This window comes from Sitophilus oryzae, unplaced genomic scaffold (assembly GCF_002938485.1).
Source record: "Sitophilus oryzae breed Bouriz unplaced genomic scaffold, Soryzae_2.0 scaffold_1701_pilon_pilon, whole genome shotgun sequence".
In the NCBI taxonomy this organism is placed as follows: Eukaryota; Metazoa; Arthropoda; class Insecta; order Coleoptera; family Curculionidae; genus Sitophilus; species Sitophilus oryzae.
Genome location: NW_022146393.1, coordinates 2,206,800 through 2,230,460, shown reverse-complemented (window position 1 = coordinate 2,230,460; position 23,661 = coordinate 2,206,800). Strand labels below are relative to the sequence as shown.

Below are 23,661 nucleotides of genomic sequence, written 5' to 3'. Positions count from 1 at the left end.
TAAAATATATAAAAAAATATTTAACTAAAAACAAGAGGGCGTAGATAAGAAATTTTTGATGTCTTATAATATATTTATAGATTTTTATTAGGAATCTTTTACCGTTATCTATCAGTCAACATTATGCTCACAAAACATTTACTTATTCCTAGCACATAGTTTTTGGTAAAAATTCTCACACTAATCACAAATTCCGCAACTACCATCACACCAACTTCAATTCACTAACAATGGAGTAAATAATGATCCAGACGAGCAAAAGCACGATCACTGCGATGAAGAAATATGTTTTCTTCTGGTTCCAAGGACTATTCTCTGCTAAGTTTGGTGGCTGGAATTGCTGTCTTGCTGATCTACAAACCTCAGGGGTGCAAGTGGTGGTTGCTTTGATTTTTCCATTGACGTTAATTTTATTCAATTCGGTTCCTGCTTCGGTATTTCGAAAAGACTTGTTTGCCATCTGAAATACCATCAAAGATTAGTTATAATCATCTTCATAATAAAAACGAAGCATTACCTAGTGTTTTGAATTGAATTTAAATATTTTACTATATAAACCAGAAAATTCATTATCGTCTGATCATATTTACTTATTGAGATTTCAAATATAAATAAAATAACGTTTTATTTAATTTCATTCTGACATTCTAAACCATTTTATGTCATTAAGCGTCAAAATTAAATTCAAATAATGACTTTATCATTTTCGGTTACTTCCTTTGTTACTTCCTTGTTACTTCTTACTTAGGTACTTATTAAATTACGTGCATCAAAAATGTACCTATATATTTTGGTACACGTCATGTGCGTTTGTAGCAAAAAAATAAATTTGTGCTTTACACAAAATATTTTTAATGTTTATGTGTATTACAGGTATATTATTTGTACAGTACGTCTGTCCGTTCTGTAGCTACGGGGTGGTCCATCAATAAAAATTCGACAAATTTGCAAGTAGCTAATAAAATGAGTGGGCGGAGCGATTTGCGGTGACGTACTCGTCAAGTCGACGTATAAAATATATTGCTGTTTATTTAAATGTTTTTTGTCCGCATTCCTTTCATAGACACAGATCTTTGACACAGATCCAGCAGACGTACTGTACCTACAATGACATTTAGAAATAATAGTTCGAGCGTTGGCATCAAAGGTTGGCGCTATTTTTTCGTATTTATCAAATACACAAATACACAAAAATGGAAATACCATTTTTCTTTATTTTTTACTTTAAATAAAAATATTTTTTAAAAGTCTATTCATTCAGTAGTGATATTTTTTCGAACTTGAAAAATTTCAGTTAAACTGATATCACAGCCTCTTCATAACCAGCCTGCCGACTTACGGTCAATTACATGTAAATTTGCGCATTTGCCTTTCTAAATAAGTATTCGCTTATGTTATGTAACAAGACGAGTTTTGAGCTCCATTTACTGTCTTCCATTCACGCAGTTGTGTAGCTCTGAACTGTTCAAGAATGCGATAGGTACTCTCACTCCATTCAGTTGAGTCATAAAGTTCAGAACTGTGTCAGAACTGTTCTGCGTCATATGGAGGCACTAGGCTATCGGCGCACAGCAGTGGGATTCTGTAAGCTCCGTAGCAAGAAATTTCTTGCCTAGCCTATGTTATTTGTATACGATTGATGAGTCACTACACAGGAAATATGTTTACAGAATCGCACTGCAGCTCCTTTCAGAACCGTTCTCGAGTAGCCCAGGGCGTAAAGCTCTGGAACGTGAAATTCGCGAATGGAGGACAGCAATTGAAGCTTCATATAGGCTTGGTACACAAACTAATTTTAGGTTAGTCTGTGGCTTGGTACATTTCAGTTCATTTTAAAAATTCCGACTGCAACGCTCGAACGGCAGAAATTAGAAGTGCCGGGTATAAAGTATTTCACATAGTCCTGTTACCGTTTATGTCGATCGCATTTAAATAGTGTTAAAATCGTGGCTTTGTCATAATATTTATTAAGTATTTAATTTTTTGCTAGTGCAGTTAGTGAAACGCGTAAACGAGTAAAACCCTCAGGTACGAGGTTTGTGGGACGTAATGTGTTTCGGGTAGTAAAAAATAAATGAAAAAAAAACTGAACTAGGCGTCGCGGTCGTCGTGTTGTGACAATTTCAAATGTAATAATAAAATTGCCGAAAAAATGTTAACTCGTAAAGGAGGGCGTAATTAGGGCGTTGTGGGTGAAATAACATTCAATAACTCAATTTTCCCGGATATTCAACTCTCCCGAAAAAGCATTTTATAGCTTCACAGTTTCTCAAACCGATTTGATCAAAATCACAAATGGATTCAAGCAGTTCGACGAAACAAGTGAGTACAATAAACAAAGTGTTTATTACAAACATAATCAAAAAATTAAATAGGCTATACTATAATGCTATGAGAGAATATTAATGGTATACTTTTTTTAATCAACTAATTGTTCTATGAACATCTAAAATTATAATTATGTACCTTTAAAAAAATCGTTATAGCCGAAACAGCCCCAGTTATGACCCCACTAGCAAAACCGGTGGCGTAAAATTATGCTCGCTACCATAGTTGAACTCATCTAAAAAGTTTTTTTAGCTGGATTAATAAATTATAATACAAGTTAGACCTTCTGAAGATATCAAAATATTTACTTTTTTATTTTTAGAATATTCACAAATAATATTTTTCCTAACACTTTTAAAATATAATTATTATTTACTTTCGTTTACTATTTAAACCCGTGTATTTGTTTATACCAGTTGTTTACTATATTCTCCGATGGTGGCAGGCACCTGCGGTGAATACACCAAGCCTATACAAAACGACCGAGACTGCATAGATAAATGATGTGACTGTTGTTTATACAGCTGGCATAGGTACAAGAATAAATGACGTAGGTGATGCGAGGATACTCAAAAAAAAATAAGCTAAGATGACCAGCTGGTTCTGAATAAGCTGTGCTGATACAGTTTTTATAGTAATCAGATAAAATTATTCCGTTATTAAGTTAAAAAAATAAGTAGGTGATATTATTTCAATCCAATCAAGATAATTTTAAATATAGGTCTAAAATCGGCCGACTTTCAAGGTTATACGATTTTATTTACCTTTAGCAAACTTTTTAATTTAAAAAAATATTCTGAATATATAACCAATATTTTATTTTTTTAAATTAATAATTATTAATTAATGGCTCTACAAATTTGAATTTTATAACGTAAAAGGCCTACCTTCCTGAGATATACACGCGGATTTTTAAATATAGATATTAATTTTATATTGTGACTAAAACGTCAAGTTATAAACCAAGGCCAAAAATTTAATTTTAATTTATTTTAAAAGTATCCTTACAGTGAGTGAATTATTGACATGGCAAAATTTGAAAACACTTCAGTGAGTGTCCGGTTGAGATCGGAACTACGAGCCACTCGCTAGGCCGTTATTTCTGAGGACCGCGGTTCGGAATCCGGTAAAAAACATATTTTGGACCTATTTAAATTACCTACACTATTAAACATCTTCTTAGTTTCCGGAAAGATACTTTCGCGGCACAAAAATATAATACGTTATATTATAATGTATATAATAGTCTCACACCACACTAGAGCAGGTTCACAAATCTAACTGATAACAGAACATCCATTTGTTGATTCTAATTCAATAATAACTTAATCGACCACTAAATTGATATCTTAACTTATGTGTGCTTGTTTATCGGCGTCGTGATGTTATTTACTGTACTAGTAACCTGCGACCAGGATTTTTCTGTTTATTTTTTTTTCTGATTGTTCAACATCGATTGCTATTCGAACACTGAGTTTGCGATTTTGCTTGTGCCACAGGTATGTTATCAAAGAAACATTATTAATGTAAATGGAATTCAGTTAAGGTGAGTTACGACGATAAATTGATGAAAAACAGAGTGGTCAACAAATCTAATCTATTTATACAGTGTGAGTGTTTATATTATTCAGAATACTGAAAACGTGAAAACGCTTTCTTTACATTTTTTATGAATTTATAACGCATAAGAGACTGAGCAGTGAAGCTGCTAGATTTAATAATACTTTATAGTCCAAGAAAATAGGCCTTCAAATACGAAGTTTTGGTAAAATATTGATTCAGGGTGACCCAGAAATAAGTGCAAGTATTTTAAGGGCTCGAACTCACTGACGACCAGGTCGCAACGACCTGGCCGTCGGCTGGCCGGATGTATTGCGTTTTTAGCTGCGGCCAGATGAACGACCAGTTTCAAGAGAGTTGTCAAATCTAACGATTTTTTACGTTTTATCAATTAGAAAATAATGTTTCAGAAATGTTAAAATATCCGAGTTAACTAAAAAGCAAAGTTGCTATTCACAACAAACAAAAAGCATTGTGTACGCGCTACCGACAAAAAGGGTGATATTCTATTTCTTTTTTCTACTGATATGGCGCCCTTATCGGCTTTAGAAGTAAACATATTAGGGCCATCGTAAATAAAGATCGTCAGACACTGGCTCTAAATATAAGCAGGTAGAAAGTTTAGCTTCCAGTTATTTCAATGTTTACAATATAACGAAGAATCTACAACAATTAATTACTTCAATTTTATAGATGTTGCAGTTACTTTCTTAATTTTTTTCAAAATAAATGTACCTAGTAGAAATATAGTCTATTGAACCCTGTTTGAAAAACGTTAAATTAAATATAATATTTAAAATACAGTTGTCCCTCTTGTACATTACTACAATACAACTAAAATACTAATTTAATAAAAAACAATTTTTTTTTTTTTTAAACTTTAAATATTATTTTTTTTATTTTAACAACAGAAACTCAAAGGTATAATAACAGGTAACATACCAACCATAAATAGAGTAGGTATGTCATGTAAAAATGTTTTGAATTTACTAGAGATCGACCATATTCAAAAAAAAAGGAGTTAGTTTGGTTTACCTTTAATCAGTCTGTATACTATTTCTTTGGATTTTCTGCACCTGTGCAAAAAACTACATAAAATACTATATCTTATGAAATAAAATATAATTGCCTTGAATTTGAAGGATTTCATCTGAAAAATTTATTTAAAATTATTAATTTGAAAGAAAACCGGCAACAAGCGGCAGAAAATAATAATATTTCCGTGCAGTCTTCTGGTCGCAACGACCAACGGACGGCCAGGACGTTAGTGTGCGCTATATCATTTGATTTAATGGTTTTAGAGGTAGCTGCGGCCTGGCCGGTGCGACCTGGTCGTCAGTATGTTCGAGCCCTAATAGTATAGGAGCTGGCAAACATTGAGGTGAACGATATTTATCAAAATTTTCACCTACATGGTCTAATTATACATGGTATAGACAAATTAAAATCGACCGTCTGCCGTTTCAAAGTGACAGCTTTAACTAGGGGGATGCAGTTAAAAAAGGGTGGTTTTAAGATTTGGTGAACAATATTGATCAAAACTCATATTCACTCACTTAAAGAAACAACTTCAGAATGTGCCGAAATCACGTGAGCAGACGATTTATTTGACAGCTTAACCCTGGCAGACGCCTGTCAAAAGTGGCATATTTTACGGTAAAGTGAACGACAATTATTACACATTAATTTTGGTGGATGTATTCCCCTATTAGTAGGTTAACTAAAAACCATATGGCAGACGAAATATTTGACGGCGAACACCAGCGTAGCGAGGTGCTGTCAAGTATTTTAACTCACTCTTATTAAATAATATTTATAATCGTTTAAATTGGTAAAATAGCATAAAGTACAAGGGTATTTTTTTTAATTTAAGAAAACGAACTGACCTATGTGACGAAAGCAACTTTGGCAGACCCTTGTCAAAGTGACATATTTTACGCTAAAGTGAACCAAAAGTATTACAAATTAATTTTGGTGTGTGTATTCCAAAGGTGTATTCCCTTATTAGTACGTTAACTAAAAACCATATGGCAGACGAAATATTTGACAACGTTTCTTGGCGAACCTTTATCAAAGTATTTCAAGTTCACTTTTGTTATTAAAAAATTAAAACCTACTCAAATTGGTGAACTAAATATTAAACAACACAGTGAAGTAACATTTTAAAACATTTTTGTTGAAAATTGGTTAGGTTTGGTGTAGAAATAAAAGTAAAAGTAAAATAAATGTTATTCTTTAACTAACATGAAACAGGATTTTTAAACCATAATAAAATCAGTCCCTCGTTTGTATTCATTAACAAAACCTAAGAATACTTCAACAAACCTAAAATTATTATTAAAAATATATAACAAAGAATATATTCTATAAATGCGAATCTAGTTCCCCAAGTATTGTAAAAAGCACATTTCTTAAAACTATAAAATGCTATAGTTTTGAAAGGATACAAAAACATCCCACAATATCAGTCTCCATTTATTATTTTACAAGGTAACCTCTAAATAAGAGAGAGAACTTCAACAAATCAACAATGCAGCATCATTCTAAAAAACATTGCTTAAAACTATAAAGGAAGGTTTTAAAATATTGCAAGTAAGCCTCCCATTTTTATTCTTTCGCAAATAACCTTTCGTAACCTAAATAAGAGGGAGGGAACTATAACAAATCTTAACGTATTTATCTAAATAAAAATATATCCTCTACAAATGAATCTAGTTGAAACATCGTTTCCAAAAATATTTCTTAAAACCAAAACAGGATATGTAGTTATATCAAAGACTAATAAGTTCCCAAAAGGAAACTTGTTTACCTAAGATTTCAAAATACAAAATATGTCGTTATTTAAGAAATCTCCTCGTCACTTGATTCAATCAAAATTGCGTCAGCGTCCCCGTCGTCGTCACTTTCGTTAGTTAAATCAGATTTATGTAAAATATCACCAAGTTGAACGGGCGTTTGATGCCCTTCAAACCTAACTTATATCAGATTTATTTCCTTCAGTATCCAACCATTATTTAGTCGATCGTAAAATTTTGGAGTAGCTTTGGTTGCATTCGTCCAAATTGCAGCAATTTGGTTGGTCCTTCGAATTTTTTGCAATAATACTGATTTGCAGGGGGGAAAGTTTTGAGCATTAAAATGTTACTTTAATAAAACTGGATTTTTTTCATCAGAAAAAATATCAATGCATCCATAAGTTTTAATAAAATATTCCATTCTGGCCTTATCTATATCCTTTAAATTTGGTTTTCAGTATAAATTGCGAACATAGCCTTCCAGAGTATTTAATGTTTCCTGAGGGATGTCTTTAAATGGCTTTGACCCCAATGACGCAAAAGCAGCTTGAGTTTGATTGCTATATATTTTTTAATATTGCAAAAGGTTTCTTTTTTCCTTTGTCATAAAATGAGGCTTCGTAATCACAACCACTAAATGCATGGAATGCTGGTAGTGCTTGGCTTAGAGTTGATCCTAAAGAGCCCTGTATCTTTGTAAGATTAATATATCTTATCGAATTATTCGAAATTTGACCAGTTTCCATCCAAACAAGCTTATTTTCTTTTTTAAATTGGTCAACATGCGCTAATGCAATAACTGCAATATCTGTATCTGAAGTTCGTATAACTCTATTTTTGCAAACAGTTTTTGTTATATGAAACAACATTTTAGTATCGGCCTTCTATATTCATGCTCACAATAGTGCTATTTCCTTAATAACATGTTCGTTTTTCTGATAAAATTTATAGCAATGATTATCAATCAACTATATTATATTGATTTATCATTAATTATAGGGTAATAACAGTTATTTTTTCCCACTCTTCAACAAGATATGTCACAAGCGCTCCTTTGATCATCTCACACACTGGTTAAAGGTCTAGTATTTAATATTTTATAACTCTTGATTTTATGTTATTATAACATGATTTTATCCATTTACAGTTTTCCTTCTAGATACGCCTGTGTTCTGCAATGTCCATATATGTTTTATTTGTAATTTTATGACGTATTTTTTTTTTGAATTGATTTGTATTGTATGACATATTTTGTATTATTTGTATATTTGTTGTTGTGCTTTTTTTGTTTTGCTTTGTCGATGAAGCTGTTTTGGCTTTTTGTACAATAAAGCGTTGTTTTTTTTTCCTGCGACCTGCTCAAAGTTTTCCTGCCTCAAAGATGCTAAGAAATTAGAAGGCCGTTTTTGGTTAGGTCCATTGATAACAAAGTTTTCTTCTCGAAAAACTGAGGTAGCTCTTCGGTCCCGTTCAATATCTTTCAAGGAAGGTGTTACGATTTTATCAAAAACCTCGTCAAAAACTAAATTTCCAGCTCATTTCCTTGTAAAGCACACAATTTAGCTAAAATAAATCTAGCTAGAGCCTGAAATGTTGTAGGAGGTTCCTTGAGGAGATGTAAAAAAAAGAATCCGTCAACAATAATTGAATCAATCAAAGGCGGATCTTCGGGATTCGTATCAAAGCTTTCTATAATGTGTAATAGATTTGCTTTATTTGTCTGGCGTCAAAGGGTAACTAAGAACCAGCTCAAGATCGATTTTATTATCAATTGAAAGCAATAACATCCTGCTAAATAAGTCTCTTTCCAGTTTTAATTCACAAATGGAATTTTTTTGACGAAGCGTATATTTTACCCCTTCGTTTGCGAAGGTTTTGATTTGAATTTTTTTGATCGGCTTCTCAAATCTCGTGATGCCGATGGCACATTCTTCTATAAATTTAGAGGGAGAATTATTTCCATTTTCTAAAATATTTAACAAAAACTCTTCAGTCTTTATGTCAGCAGCTTTTCCGGTTGCAATGTTAAAGAGATGGTCGCTATCAAAATTTTTAAAACAACCATTCATAAATTCTCTCTTAAAGTTGGGATATTTATTTTCGAATTTCAGAAGATTGTCGTGAAACTTTATTGTCCACCTAGAATAATTAGGCTGATTAAATACAAAGAAAATAGATGATATTTTAAATAAAATCGATCTATATGGCTCAAAATCTGAAGTCCTAATGCTGCTGGAAAAGTCAAAAAAATTCTGTATGAGATGCATATAGGTATACCAAAATTGCGCTGCTTTTCCATATTTACCATTTAATGTTTCTCCACAGTATTTATTGTATTGTTCTAAAAGATATTCCAGTTGTGGTGAGAAATTTTCACGGTTATTTATTGTTTTCTGAATGTCGTCAAGTTGATCAATAATTTCATCAGATATAATATTGTCTCTAAATCATGGTTGGATACTGAATGAAAATAAATTCGATATATTGTGGTTTGAAGGGCCTCAAACGCCCGTTCAACTTGGTGATATTTTGCATAAATCTGATTTAACTAACCAAAGTCACGAGGACGGGGACGCCGACGCAATATTGGTTGAATTAAGTGACGACGATGGTGATATCTTAGATAACGACTTATTTTTCAACAAGTTTTTGGGAACTTATTAGTCTTTGATATAACTACATATCCTGCTTTAAGGTTTTAAGAAATATATTTTTGGAAACGATGTTTGAACTAGATTCATTTGTAGGAGATATTTTTTTGTTTTATTTTTGTTTAGATAAATACGTTAAGATTTATTAAAGTTCTCCCCCTCTTATTTAGGTTACTTATTTGTGAAAGAATAGAAATGGGAGGCTGGTTTGCAATATTTTAAAATCCTGTTTTATAGTTTTAAGAAATGTTTTTTAGAATGATGCTGGATTGTCGATTTGTTGAAGTTCTCTCTCTTATTTACGTTACTTATTTGTAAAATAATAAAAATGTGAGACTGATTTTGTGATGTTTTAAAATCCTAACTATTTTATAGTTTTAAGAAATGTGCTTTTTACAATACTTGGGGAACTAGATTCGCATTTATAGAATATATTTTTTGTTATATATTTTTTTTAGTAATGGTTTTAGGTTTGTTGAAGTATTCTTAGGTTTTGTTAAAACCAATTTGAGTAATTTTAATTTTTTATCAATAAGAGTGAACTTGTCACGTTGACAGCGTCTGCCACATAAACGCTGTCAAATATTTCGTCTGCCATATGGTTTTTAGTTAACCTACTAATAGGGGAATACATCCACCAAAATTAATGTGTAATAATTGTCGTTCACTTTACCGTAAAATATGCCACTTTGACAGGCGTCTGCCAGGGTTAAGCTGTCAAATAAATCGTCTGCTCACGTGATTTCGGCACATTCTTAAGTTGTTTCTTTAAGTGAGTGAATATGAGTTTTGATCAATATTGTTCACCAAATCTTAAAACCACCCTTTTTTAACTGCATCCCCCTAGTTAAAGCTGCCACTTTGAAACGGCAGACGGTCGATTTTAATTTGTCTATACCATGTATAATTAGACCATGTAGGTGAAAATTTTGATAAATATCGTTCACCTCAATGTTTGCCAGCTCCTATACTATAAGGGGTGGTAGATCTCGATAAAAGAAACATAATATTTTTTCTTTATCGTTTTTCAAATAAGTCCAAAATAACGGAGTTATTTTACTACTTTGAAAATTTAAAAAAAAAATAATTTTTTGTTAAAATTTTGAGAACCACTGGATTTTTTCTGTATTTTCTTTTTTGTAAATTTAATCTAATACCTATGTTGCCATATTATCAAGAAATTATATTTTTTAACTAAAAAAAATTTCTAAAATTTTTTTCAAAAAATTCCGAATTTCAAAATTTTTTTTTCGTGAAAAAAACCTCATGGACGTTTTTCTGGGGTTGAACTATACAACCAGTTAAAATACTTGCACTTATTTCTGGGAAACCCTGTATAAGTTACTTTGAAAGAATTTTTCTAGTTGTATAAATTTTTTCAGATAAAAAAACGAGATTCGGTTTCTCAGTATATGACATAAGTTAGGATTGATTGACGTATTCAATTGTTTTCTGTCACTTCCTGTTTCACCGGAAACGACTACAACTTTTGATTTTTTTTAATGACATCCTCGATATGTTTTTACTTCATTTGATAGAAAATGACATTCTGAGTAGAATGATATATCATATGCCATCTTTGACATTTTCAATTACAAAAATACCATAGCCATTACCATAAATTTAACGACAATTTGACTTGAAATACGGAGTGTGTACATGGTTTAGGTACATGGTACCAAATTATTTGTTGAAAAATGCTTTTTTCAAATATGCAAATGAGTTGGTTAGGAACTCGTTTCATTTGAGAAACATGAGTTATGATTGAAAATACGATTTGGGCATCTTTTAACCGGCCAAGACAAGACACTTAAAACTGGAAAAACAGTAGACGATTAAATCTATTTTTCCAAGGCTCCTTGGTTAAAAGTTAGTTTTTAACATAGACATGGGAACTGTATATTGAAATTTAAAATAGGATTTTCTTTTAATTAAAAATGTCAAAAGTTGACATATCATATGTCATTCTATTCAGAATGCCACCAGACAAGACAAGACACTTAAAACCGGAAAAACATTAGACAATCAAATTTATTTTTCCAAGGCTCCTTGGTTAAAAGTTAGTTTTTAACACAGACATGGGAACTGTATATTGAAATTTAAAATAGGATTTTTTTTAATTAAAAATGTCAAAAGTTGACGTATCATATGTCATTCTATTCAGAAGTCACCTTTCTATTGAATAAAGTAAAAGATACCGAAGGTGTCATTTTCACAATTGAACGCGTTAATTAATCCTAATTTATGTCATATACTAACATACTAAATCTCGTTTATTTATCTGAAAAAAATAAAAAAAAGTTAAAGGATGAGCCACTTTCGAAAAACACCTGGTATGTTTGTAAAGAGAATGATCCAAAAATTAAAATATATAGAGTGTTCCATTAAAAAAGCGAAGTTAATTATTATAATTTATTTTTTTCTTCTTAACTTTGCGATCGTTTTGCTCATTTTTATTTTACTTTCTGGCGGTTGGAAATTCCTACTTTTATTTTTTAAGCCTGCAGGTAACTGAATTTTCCTGAAAATCCTTTACAATCGTATTATATTCTATTATATCTAAGCTGTTGTTAATAGTAATAAGTAGCATGTTTAATTTAGTATAAAAATGGCGTGGAAGGGTCTTACAATGTCATTTTAATCAACTTGTCACTGTAACCCGTGCTGTAACTATGGAAGGAAGTGGCCGTTGTCCGTTGTTGGTTTATAGGTATAGTTGGTTTAACAATATAATTATTTTGTTATAATTATTTTGTGGCGTTTGTGTTAAAAATATGCGAAATATTTTGCGCACTGCGTTATGGCAACATAGATATAGTCTTAGAGCTGGCTACATAAAAACCTTATCATCGTTACATAGCTAATTTTTTGTGTGAAATATCCTTTTGTGTAGCCATTATGAAATAGTCATGTCTGCCAGCGCGATCCCGGAGCTTAAACCGGGGGTGGCCAATCAAAAGGGTGAAATTTTGACACTAAAAATATTATAACATACATGAGTTATAATTGCGAAAATAGCTTTTATTTATTATTAAGAAAGGTGGAAAATTGTTTGGCAGACATTTTTCTAGTCGCTAAAATGCCGACAGACAACGCGAAAGAGGAATGCAATTTTAAAAATTATTAAAAAATGAAAAAAATTATGGCATATTTGCATGCCAAATGGTGAAATGTCATATTTATTTATTTTAAAAGCCGTATGCAAAAGGGCAGACAAAAAGATTGTGGCTCAATCAGCTGCAGACAGTTATCAAAAGCGCGATATTACTCTAGCGCTTTATTCAGGGAACGCTGGCCGCCTCATTTATTTAAGTACAGATAAATCATATAGTATACGATTATATTATAAATATATTTTTTTATTATTTCAATAACGATTTTTTTGTCTGCCCTTTTGCATACGGCTTTTTAAATTAATTAACAATAAACATGACATTCCACCAACCGACATGTATGTATGCGATGATTTTCTTTTGTCAAAATTCTATGCCTCTTTCGCGCTGTCTGACGGCATTTCAGCCTCGAGAAAAATGTCTGTCAACAATTTTACACGTTTCCTAATAATAAATAAAAGCTATTTGGCAATTATAACTCGTGTACCTTATAATATTTTTAGTGTCAAAATTTCACCCTTTCGATTGGCCGCCCCCGCTTTAAGCCCCGGGATCGCGCTGGCAGACATGACTATTTCACAATGGCTACACAAAAGGATACTTCACGCAAAAAACTAGCCATGTAAAGATGATAAGGTCTTTTATGTAGCCAGCTCTCGGTCTAATAATAGCCTTACCTATAGATATGAAAAAGTGCCACTTGTGTAGACCTTGTATTTTTTAATTTTTTTAGGGAAAAAATCGCTCTACATACACCTATTTTTATATACCTATAGAGAAATCACTTACATTAATGTTGTAGTTACTTTCCGACACATTCACAACATGTACCATTTTTCACGATCTAAATTTTATGATACTGAAAATTATTGCTATACGGATTTTGTAAATACCGTTTATGGTCCACTGAACTTATTTATGCTATAGTTTTTTCAAGAAGCGATTTTAACATTACCGGATCAGATCACAAAACTTTCTCTTACCAGGTCGCGTTTACGTTAAATATAAATTAATATTTGCGACTTTATGATAAGCAAAATTGCTATCAGTAGAGAAAATGTATTTTAGTTGCATTTATGCACTTTCACACGGTTGAAAAATATTTTCATTAGTCATGAATATTTTTTCTCAACACATACAAGATACATGCAAGACTGATTCAATTAATATTTTACCGGTGAATTTTCATTTCGGTGAATTTTTAATTGTGTGAGTGTAGGTAATACCGTGTGGTGGCATCGGAACACGGGACAGGAAATCCCATGTAAATTTAGAAAAGGTCAAATATTTTCTCCCCAGATAATTTTATGCAAAAGTTTTATTAAACTATTATGAAGAGGCGTTAAAGTTGTACTATCGTCTAGAATCGTTTCATTTGGAAAAAACAGAAAAAATAACCAAGTCCTCATAAACTTCCCTTTTTAAATTCCTATTAATATAATTCTCATCAAATGTGACATCGATTTTGACAATGACAAAAACACATACTTGCTGGTAACATTTAAATATCGATAAATGTTATTTGCAAAAATCTATCTTCAAATTAGTAAAATTTATAATACGGCCCAGAGAAAGGTACAATAATTAAAAATATTAAAATACCACCAAGTATGTGTTTTTGTCATTGTCAAAATCGATGTAACATTTGTTGAGAATTATATTAATAGGAACCTATGATAGGAACTTAAAAAGAGAAGTTTATGAGGACTTGGTTATTTTTTCTGTTTATTTATTTATTTATCGTATGGCTATACATGCAAGAAAAAAAAAGACTTAAACATAGACTTAAAATAAACTACAATGTAAATGAAAGCATTACAATGTAAATATAAAAAAAACAAGTATATGATAAAAAGATAACATAAAAACGTATTTACGAACACTATATATTGACATCTAGATGCCCTATCCATTCCAAAGCTGCTGGAGAAGCCTCCAGAAAGTCCCCCACACTTCACCATAAGCGCGTATGTTGCACTCTCTAGTTATGTGGTGGATGGTTTGGTGAGGGGATCCGCAATCACATTCTAGGGAAGGAATTTTACCCCACTTATAAAGGGAAACCGCACATCTTCCATGGCCAGAGCGTATCCTATTCAAAGTTGATCATGTTTTTCGGTTTAGATCGGTACCCGGTATCTGGCAAAATTATTTTGTTATTTTCGAACCAGGAGTATAGGTGCGCATCGGCCATTTCTCTCCATAACTGAAGCCACTGTTCTCGAGAATTGTAGTTACTGCTTTTTAGCTGTTCAGCTGTTCGCAAAGGTGGGTTTCTCGACTTCAGTCTTGTTCCTGTAAAGCAGTAAGTGTTTCATGAACAGGGAGCGTTGGGGTAGCTATTATTTTATGAAATTCTCTAAGAAGAGCCTCGTTTCTGCGTAGATTTGGAGGTAGAATGTAACTCAGGACTGGAAGCCAGTAACTAGGTGTGGATCTGATTGTCCCTGTAATCAGCCGCATGGTGTTGTTCAGCTATCTGAGATTTGGGTGGTGGCTGTTCAACCATACGGGTGCACAACACTCTGCCACACTGAATACCAGACCAAGGGCGGAGATCCGAAGTGTTGTTGCTTTTGCACCCGAAGAAGTACCACAAAGTTTTTGTATAATATTGTTTCGTGTTCTGATTTTACTAGCAACATTTTCTAGGTGTTTTCGAAATGATAGTGTACGGTCTAGAGTAATCCTATTTTTTTCTGTTTTAGATATAATTGTAAATACACAGACCAATAGGTGCACTACCCAGTTTCCACATACCGGGTTGGAAAAAATAGATCCAATGCAGATTTTGAACTCTCTAAATATGGTCTCCCCTATTGATTTTACAGCGAAGTCGTAAATGGGATTTTTAAAAGGCTGGGTTGTGCACCACATATTTACGCGTTTGTGAATACCAAATATCTGTACTCTGAGTCGGCGGATATGGAATGTCATATCTGAACTGCGCGGGACTGAACGCTCAAAAATCCTTTGCGTGTATTACCGGTTTATAGTATAGTAATTATATATGTACTTGCATGATCTTACTAGGGATTTGTTGAATCTTTTATTTGAGAGCTTTAAGTATGTACCGGGTAGCCCATCATCATAGATAACATAATAATTTCTCATACAGAGTAAAGGTCTCTGAAAATGTATTTACAACTTCGCTTTTAAATCAACAGCAGTGGCGGTTACAGAGGGGGGCCCATGGGGCCCGGGCCCCCCCTAAGATCTATAAGTTGGGTTAATCAATAGCCTTTTGAGTTAAAAATGGCGCACTAATAAGCATATTCTACATTACTTTTTTATTTGGGCCACCCCTAAAATAAATTTCTGTATCCGCCCCTGATCAACAGGGAAGCCAATATTTGTATTTGTACTGTTTAAATTGGACAGAGGTATAGAAAAAGGTTAAAACTTTTTTTTTAAAGTTAATTTGACCTTAAGATACTGTATATAATATAGCATGTTGTAGGTAGTATCAAAAACGAAAAAAAATAATACCAAAAAATTAGAAAATAAAAAGAAATACCGGGTGCGTCTCAAAATGGCTCACCCCTATAACTTTTTTATTTTTTCAGATAAAAAAACGAGATTTGGCATGTTAGTATACGACATAAATCAGGATTGATTGACGTATTGAATTGTTTTTGGTCACGTCCTGTGTCACCGGAAATAACTACGACTTTTGATTTTTAAATGGCACCCTCGGTATTTTTTTACTTTATTAGATAGAAAATGACATTCTGAATAGAATGACATATCATATGTCAACTTTTGACAACATTCTCGCTTAAAACAAAATTAAATTTTAAAATTCAATCTAGAGTGCCATGGTTATGTTAAAAACACTAATTCTTAATCAAGGAGCCTTGGAAAAATATATTTGATTGTCTAATGTTTTTAGTGTCTTGTCCTGACCAGTTAGAAAATGCGCAAATCGTATTTTTAATCATATCTCAATTTTTTCAAATGGAACGAGGGTGGCTCATTAGCATATTTGGAAAAAGCATTTTTTTACAAATAATTTGGTACCACACACTTGGTATTTCGAGTCAAATTTATTATATAATACTTGATAAATGTTATTTGCAAAAATCTATCTTCAAATTAGTAAAATTTATAATACGGCCCAGAGAAAGGTACAATAATTAAAAATATTAAAATACCACCAAGTATGTGTTTTTGTCATTGTCAAAATCGATGTAACATTTGATGAGAATTATATTAATAGGAACCTATGATAGGAACTTAAAAAGAGAAGTTTATAAGGACTTGGTTATTTTTTCTGTTTATTTATTTATTTATCGTATGGCTATACATGCAAGAAAAAAAAAAGACTTAAACATAGACATAAAATAAACTACAATGTAAATGAAAGCATTACAATGTAAATATAAAAAAAACAAGTATATGATAAAAAGATAACATAAAAACGTATTTACGAACACTATATATTGACATCTAGATGCCCTATCCATTCCAAAGCTGCTGGAGAAGCCTCCAGAAAGTCCCCCACACTTCACCATAAGCGCGTATGTTGCACTCTCTAGTTATGTGGTGGATGGTTTGGTGAGGGGATCCGCAATCACATTCTAGGGAAGGTATTTTACCCCACTTATAAAGGGAAACCGCACATCTTCCATGGCCAGAGCGTATCCTATTCAAAGTTGATCATGTTTTTCGGTTTAGATTGGTACCCGGTATTTGGCAATAGTTATTTTCGAACCAGGAGTATAGGTGCGCATCGGCCATTTCTCTCCATAACTGAAGCCACTGTTTCGAGAATTGTAGTTACTGCTTTTTAGCTGTTCATTAGCATATTTGGAAAAAGCATTTTTTTACAAATAATTTGGTACCACACACTTGGTATTTCGAGTCAAATTTATTATATATATATAGTTATAACTTCAAATAAACCATATGCGAAAATGTCAAAAGTGGACATAGGATATGTCATTCTATTCAGATTGTTATTTTCTATAGAAATAAAGTAAAAAAGTACCGTAGGTGCCATTTAAAAATCAAAAGTTGTAGTCGTTTCCGGCGAAAGAGGAAGTGACCGAAAACAATTGAATACGTCAATCAATCCTAATTTATGTCATATACTAACATACCAAATCTCGTTTTTTTAACTGTAAAAATAAAAAAGTTATAAAGGTGAGCTACTTTTGAGATGCACCCGGTATAGAAAAAGGCACTACCCGCCAAATCTTTATGAATAAACGACGAAATAAATGTAATAATAAAATATATAAAAAAGTAAAATTAAAAAAAATTAAATAAAAGAAATTATTATTATTTGTTTAAATTTAATTTTTTACATATTTTATTATTACATTTGTTTCGTCGTTTATTCATAAAGATTTGGCGGGTAGTGCCTTTTTCTATATCTCTCGGTCCAATTTTCATGGGATTTCCTATGATTTTCAGCACAGCGTTTTCCATTTTAACATATTTTCTCTTAATCAAAATATTTTAAGAAATAAAAATAATTAATTATATAAACACCTATTAATTACATCAACAAAGCTCACCTTCTTAACAGCACTTAAGGGACATAAAGGGCCATTACTACCGCTTTCCCGTTCAAAATATTCGAATAAATTTGCGATGAGTTTTTTACGGCTATTAAGCTATCTTATACACTTCGCACTAAAACAGCTTCTAAAAAGAACAATGTTCGACTGCAAGGTCTGCTAGTAAACATTTTTAAGCTTAAAGTATCACAACACTATTTGTTTAAACCAAAAACTCGTAACAGAAAAATAAAATGTCAAAACGAATGACAATGTCAGGAAATAAATAAATAAAAATGTGGCAAATTCACATTTTTTACAGCAGAGCTACCACTTCAATTCCCACCTAGAAACTTAAATTCCAGTTAGTTAGCCAGGCGCCGAATATCTTCATGGTTGGCAACAAATAATTTAAAAATCGCGCCCTCTATTACGTAGGCTAAAAGTTTAATTGATATCAAATATAGATCATAACGCCCATGAACGTTATAAGTTTTTTTTTTATGTTTTCATATAATGATGAAACGTTTTAGATCAAATAATGATGAAATAACTAAAAAATAATAAAGACTTGAAATTTAAAACGATGTTTATGAATAACACTGACTAAATACCGGGTGTTTCTCAAAAGTGGCTCACCCCTATAACTTTTTTATTTTTTCAGATAAAAAAAAACGGGATTTGGTTGTAGTATATGGTATATGTGACATTAATAAAATTATATAAGGATTCTTGCCACTTAACTGCTGATATAGAAATTTAATTCTAATTCTACGCTGTTTGTCATAATGCGGATCAACCTGCTCTCACTACCGGTTTCGGAGCCCTACTCCATCATCAGGTGAGCTTGGGCAGATCCACAAAATGACAACCACAGTGCAGAGATAGTTAATTCCGACTTGTCGGAAAGTGTCGGTTAGATATTAAGTCCCGAACGGGAGATAGCGGCCTGCGTGCAATGGTAGTACTTTCGTACCACCGAGGCGCAACTATCGATAGTAAAAAGATGGTATAAGGCTTTTTTTCAGGCAAGCCAAATTATAAAATAGAAAACAAATTTCTTGCAGTATATGTATATAATAACATTATATAAGGATTCTTGCCACTTAACTGCTGATATAGAAATTTAATTCTACGCTGTGTTTGTCATGATGCGGATCAACATGCCCTCACTACCGGTTTCGGAGCCCTACTCCATCATCAGGTGAGCTTGGGCAGATCCACAAAATGACAACCACAGTGCAGAGATAGTTAATTCCGACAAGTCGGAAAAAAAACCGAGGGTGCCATTTAAAAATCAAAGGTTGTAGTAATTTCCGGTGAAATAGGAAGCGACCGAAAACAATTGAATACCTCAATCAATTCTGACTTATGTCATATCACTAACGTCCCAAATCTCGTTTATTTATCTAAAGATTTATCTGAAGAAATAAAAAAGTTATAAGAGTAAGCAACTTTTTAGAAACACCCTGTATATTGATCTAAAACTCGTCTCGTCACGATGTTCCTCTCTCCTCTGTCTTGTTTTTACATTAATTATATTATAATTACCTTTAACAACGATGTGAGAGTAGCAAGTACCATTAGGTGAAAGAGTACCAAATTAATACCACCACCATCGCAGGAACAATTTCAACCTGGTGAAATGTAAACGCCATACCATAGACCATCATTCTACTTTACTCCAAAGCCTATATACATTGTACACATCACATTTGAATCCTGCCGATTACGATTATACCAAGGACGTTATAATAGGTGTATTATAATTAATTATAATAGTTTATGTGTTGTTTTGTAGTGAATGCGCAATAGAATTTTTGTTGCCGGATAGAGATATATTTATGGTTAATAAAAATGTGAGTTTTGTGTTTATTGTGAATCTTCAGTGTATTTAACATGATGAATAAAAGTACTGAGGCTCTGGAGTGCCAGGATACTGTTTTTGAAATGGAAGTAAGTATATATTATAAAATATTTTTACTTATTTATTTTACTGTATCAAAAATCGAATAAATTACTAGATATCTATAGATATAGTTATATTTGTCCATATTTTCATTACTATATGAGATGTGAGTTTTATTACTACGTGTCTATATCTATAGATATATGTACCTATAGGTATTTTAGTATCAAAAGTCGTAAACATTGGCCATCGATATATTTAAAAGGTCAACACCCGGTATGAATCGAAAATTATATTTATACCGGGTGCGTCTCAAAAGTGGCTCACCCTTATACATTTTTTATTTTTTCAGATAAAACATTGAGATTTGGTATGTTAGTATATGACAAAAATTAGGATTGATTGACGTATTCAATTGTTTTCGGTCACTTGACCACAACTTTGGATTTTTCAATGGCACCCTCGGTATTTTTTTTTTAATAGAAAACACCTATGAATATATACACTCTGAATAGAATGACATATCATATGTCAACTTTTGACATTTTCGAATATGGTTTATTTGAAATTGCAACATGCGATTCATAACGACAATTTAACTCGAAATATCAAGTGTGTGGTACCAAATTATTTGTAAAAAATGTTTTTTCCAAATATGCTAATGAGCCACCCTCATTCCATTTGAAAAAATTGAGATATGATTAAAAATACGACTTGGGCATTTTTTAACCGGCCTGGACAAGACACGAATAACATTAGACGATCAGATCTAATTTTCCAAGGCTCCTTGATTAAAAATCAGTGTTTTTAACACAGCCATGGCACTCTAGATTGAAATTTAAAATTTAATTTTGTTTTAAGCAAAAATGTCAAAAGTTGACATATGATATGTCATTCTATTCAGAATGTCATTTTCTATGGAATAAAGTAAAAAATACCGAGGGTGCCATTTAAAAATCCGGTGAAACCATTTAAAAATCCGGTCATTTCCGGTGAAACAGGAAGTGGTCAAAAAGAATTTTAAATACGTCAATGAATCCTAATGTATGTCATATATTAATATACCAAATCTCGTTTTTTTATCTGAAAAAATAAAAAAGTTATAGGGGTAAGCCACTATTGAGACGCACCCGGTACCCGGTATACCGGGTGGTGGATCGACGTTGGAAACATAGGAAATCTCATGCAAATTTTTTAATTGTTCAAATATTGACTCCCCTGTTGAATTAACAGCCAAGTCATAAATAGGGTCCCGAAAGGACTGGGTATGTTGAATACATTTGCCAAATTTGAATAATTTTGGACAAGCTGTTTTTTAGTAATTTAAGAAAAACTGCATCTATTTTTAAATTAAAACAATAGGTAACAATGCAAAACTAGGAAAATGTCAACGTACATTTGACCAGAAGGTATGTTGACAGTTGCCTGATTTTCCATTGTTACCTTGTTCAGTTTTAATTTAAAGATAGATGCAGTTTTTCTTAAATTACTAAAAAACGGTTTGTCCAAAATTGCTCGAATTTGGTAAGTGTATCAAAGAAACGTAGTCATTTAATAACCCTATTGATGAACTACCTACAATACTTTGAACAGTTAAAAATTTGCATGGGATTTCCTATGTCTCCAACGTCATTGCAGCAGCCGGTATATATTTTTAATGAATGACATACGTAGGGTCAGCCAGACAAAACCTGTATAGTTATTAACGATATTTTTACATTATATTACCATTAAGGTAATTTTTGAGTTTTAATGTAATTTGTACTACATATTCGATTTATTCTTTTCAAAACAGATAAATATTGTAGTAGGTAGTTCATTGTCCAATGATATCTATAGATGATATCTACTTCGTATCGGGAAGCTTGAATTTTTCAGGGCAGTATCTAATATGCTACGAATAGGAATATGCAGATATGCATTTTCCTTTGTGAGAAATATGTAAATTTTCAATATTATATACAGTGTGTCCCAATACTCCGTGGACATAGAACTATTACGTATTTTTGGAATCAAAATAAGTTCATTGGACACAATTTACCTCTATACAAAAGTGATTTGTTTGTCCGCTAGAGTGCATTAAACTTTAAAAAATTAACACATTTTTCAGGTATTTTAAGAACCGTTATTCCTATTTGACTGAGATTTGGGTGTCTATGTTTTGCTACGTGATTTAACATTTGACCTTCACAAAAATCAAGAAAAAGTAGAGGGGGGTGAAAACGGGCGAAAACTACCCTCACCCCTACATAAATTTTAGTATAAATATTGTCCAACTCAACCGACGATAGATTTTCTTTTCGTGTAATGGTCCCTCTAGTATTTACTAAATTTTTTGTCTCTTGTATCCAAAAATATGGCGTTTTTCGCATAGTTTTTGAGAAAAAAAATTGGAGAATTTATTTTCCCAAAACAGACATACAAAATATCAGGGAATTGCTATATTCCGTGGACATAGAACAAATACGTATTTTCTCAATCAAAATAAGTTAATTGCACATAATTTACCTTTACACAAATCAATCAAAAATAAACCCGAACATTAATTGATTTAAAATTTATTATTTTTTAAGCTTTTATGAATGTAGAATGAGTAAGAGGGGGGGGGTTAATCACTGCAACCTTAAAGATCTATTGTGCACCCCTTCCTTGAGTCATCACACAATCTATAACCCATCATACCCCTGTTGTAGAGGGGACAGGGTATTTCCCATCCTCTGACAACAGTTCTTCCTCCGAGGGTACACACCCTTCCACGATTGGAGTTTGGCCCTCCGTGCCGCTCTTCACAGTCGAGGAGCTTGTCTCCGGCTGAGGAACCCATGAGGTGGAGGCTGGAGGATCTGTCTCCATTTTCTCCACCTCTTTAACTTGGTCTCTCCTTAGACCTGATACCGGTGTTGTCCCTTATCTATAATAGAGGATATGTCCCTCTTTCTCTATTGATTCCTTGGATTTGAGGTCAATTCCTATTGTGAGGACCTATTCTACATTCTACAAGCTTTTATGAGGCTTATTATCAAATATAATTTGTAATACTAACAGAAAATACCATATTTTCACCAACTAGATTATTAGAGCATAATATATTTTATACGCCTCTATGTAGCGGTTCTTAAAATATCTGGAAAAAATGTGTTAATGTTTTTAAAGTTTGATACCCTCTAGCGGACAAACGAATCACTTTTGTATAGAGGTAAATTATGTCCAATAGACTTATATTGACTCCAAAAATACGTAGTAGTTCTATGTCCACGGAATATTGAGACACCCTGTATAGTTGCACTAACTAATTGTGACTAAAAACTAATTTATGGTAAAATAATCTTCCCATTTTAATCATTCTTATATAATTATTTAAATTTTTAAAATTTCTATTCTTCTGGTACTAGCTAAATTTAGAACATCTATTATATAATTTCTTGCAGTCTAGTGAAAGTTTTATATCTTCGTATAATTTAAGTAATTGTGACCTTTATTTATTTATACCGAGTGTTTTAGAAAACTTTTGGTGTATATTTGTTATTAAACTACATTTTAATTCACTGGCAGTATTTTGGTAATGATATATTATTGTATCCTTGAATTATACAGAGCGTCTTAGAAATATTTTATTTTGTTTTATACTTTTTTTTAATTTTTTTTTGTTTATAGGTTCAATCTCCTTACGTCACAAAAGATTTAAAGCAAAGAAAAAACAAAATCCATATTATCGGATGGGATCACACGAAGACATACACTCTTGCTGTTTTTACAGGATGTTTCATATTATGGGCTCTAGTATTTTTTCCTTTAATTATT

General features: G+C 32.2%; 2 protein-coding genes across 4 annotated transcripts in view; one reads left to right on the top strand and one right to left on the bottom strand.

Moving 5' to 3' along the window:
• LOC115881185 (guanine nucleotide exchange factor subunit Rich) overlaps positions 1 to 23,661 on the top strand; it is a 50,119-nt gene that overhangs the window by 13,310 nt on the left and 13,148 nt on the right. The gene's annotated exons all lie outside the window — the stretch shown is intronic.
• Positions 64 to 19,573, bottom strand: LOC115881188. 3 transcript variants are annotated; one of them, XR_004050004.1, is made up of 2 exons: positions 3,492 to 3,845; positions 64 to 460 (listed from the first exon to the last, which is right to left on the bottom strand). XR_004050004.1 is itself a non-coding variant. In XM_030898594.1 (2 exons), the coding sequence occupies exons 1-2, from the start codon at positions 19,533 to 19,535 to the stop codon at positions 206 to 208; spliced, it is 288 nt and encodes a 95-aa protein (XP_030754454.1). In that variant the 5' UTR covers positions 19,536 to 19,573; the 3' UTR covers positions 64 to 205. The 3 variants fall into 3 exon arrangements, 2 of the variants coding, with proteins under 2 accessions (XP_030754454.1, XP_030754453.1); XM_030898594.1 differs by lacking the exon at positions 3,492 to 3,845 and adding an exon at positions 19,503 to 19,573; XM_030898593.1 differs by lacking the exon at positions 3,492 to 3,845 and adding an exon at positions 13,237 to 13,411.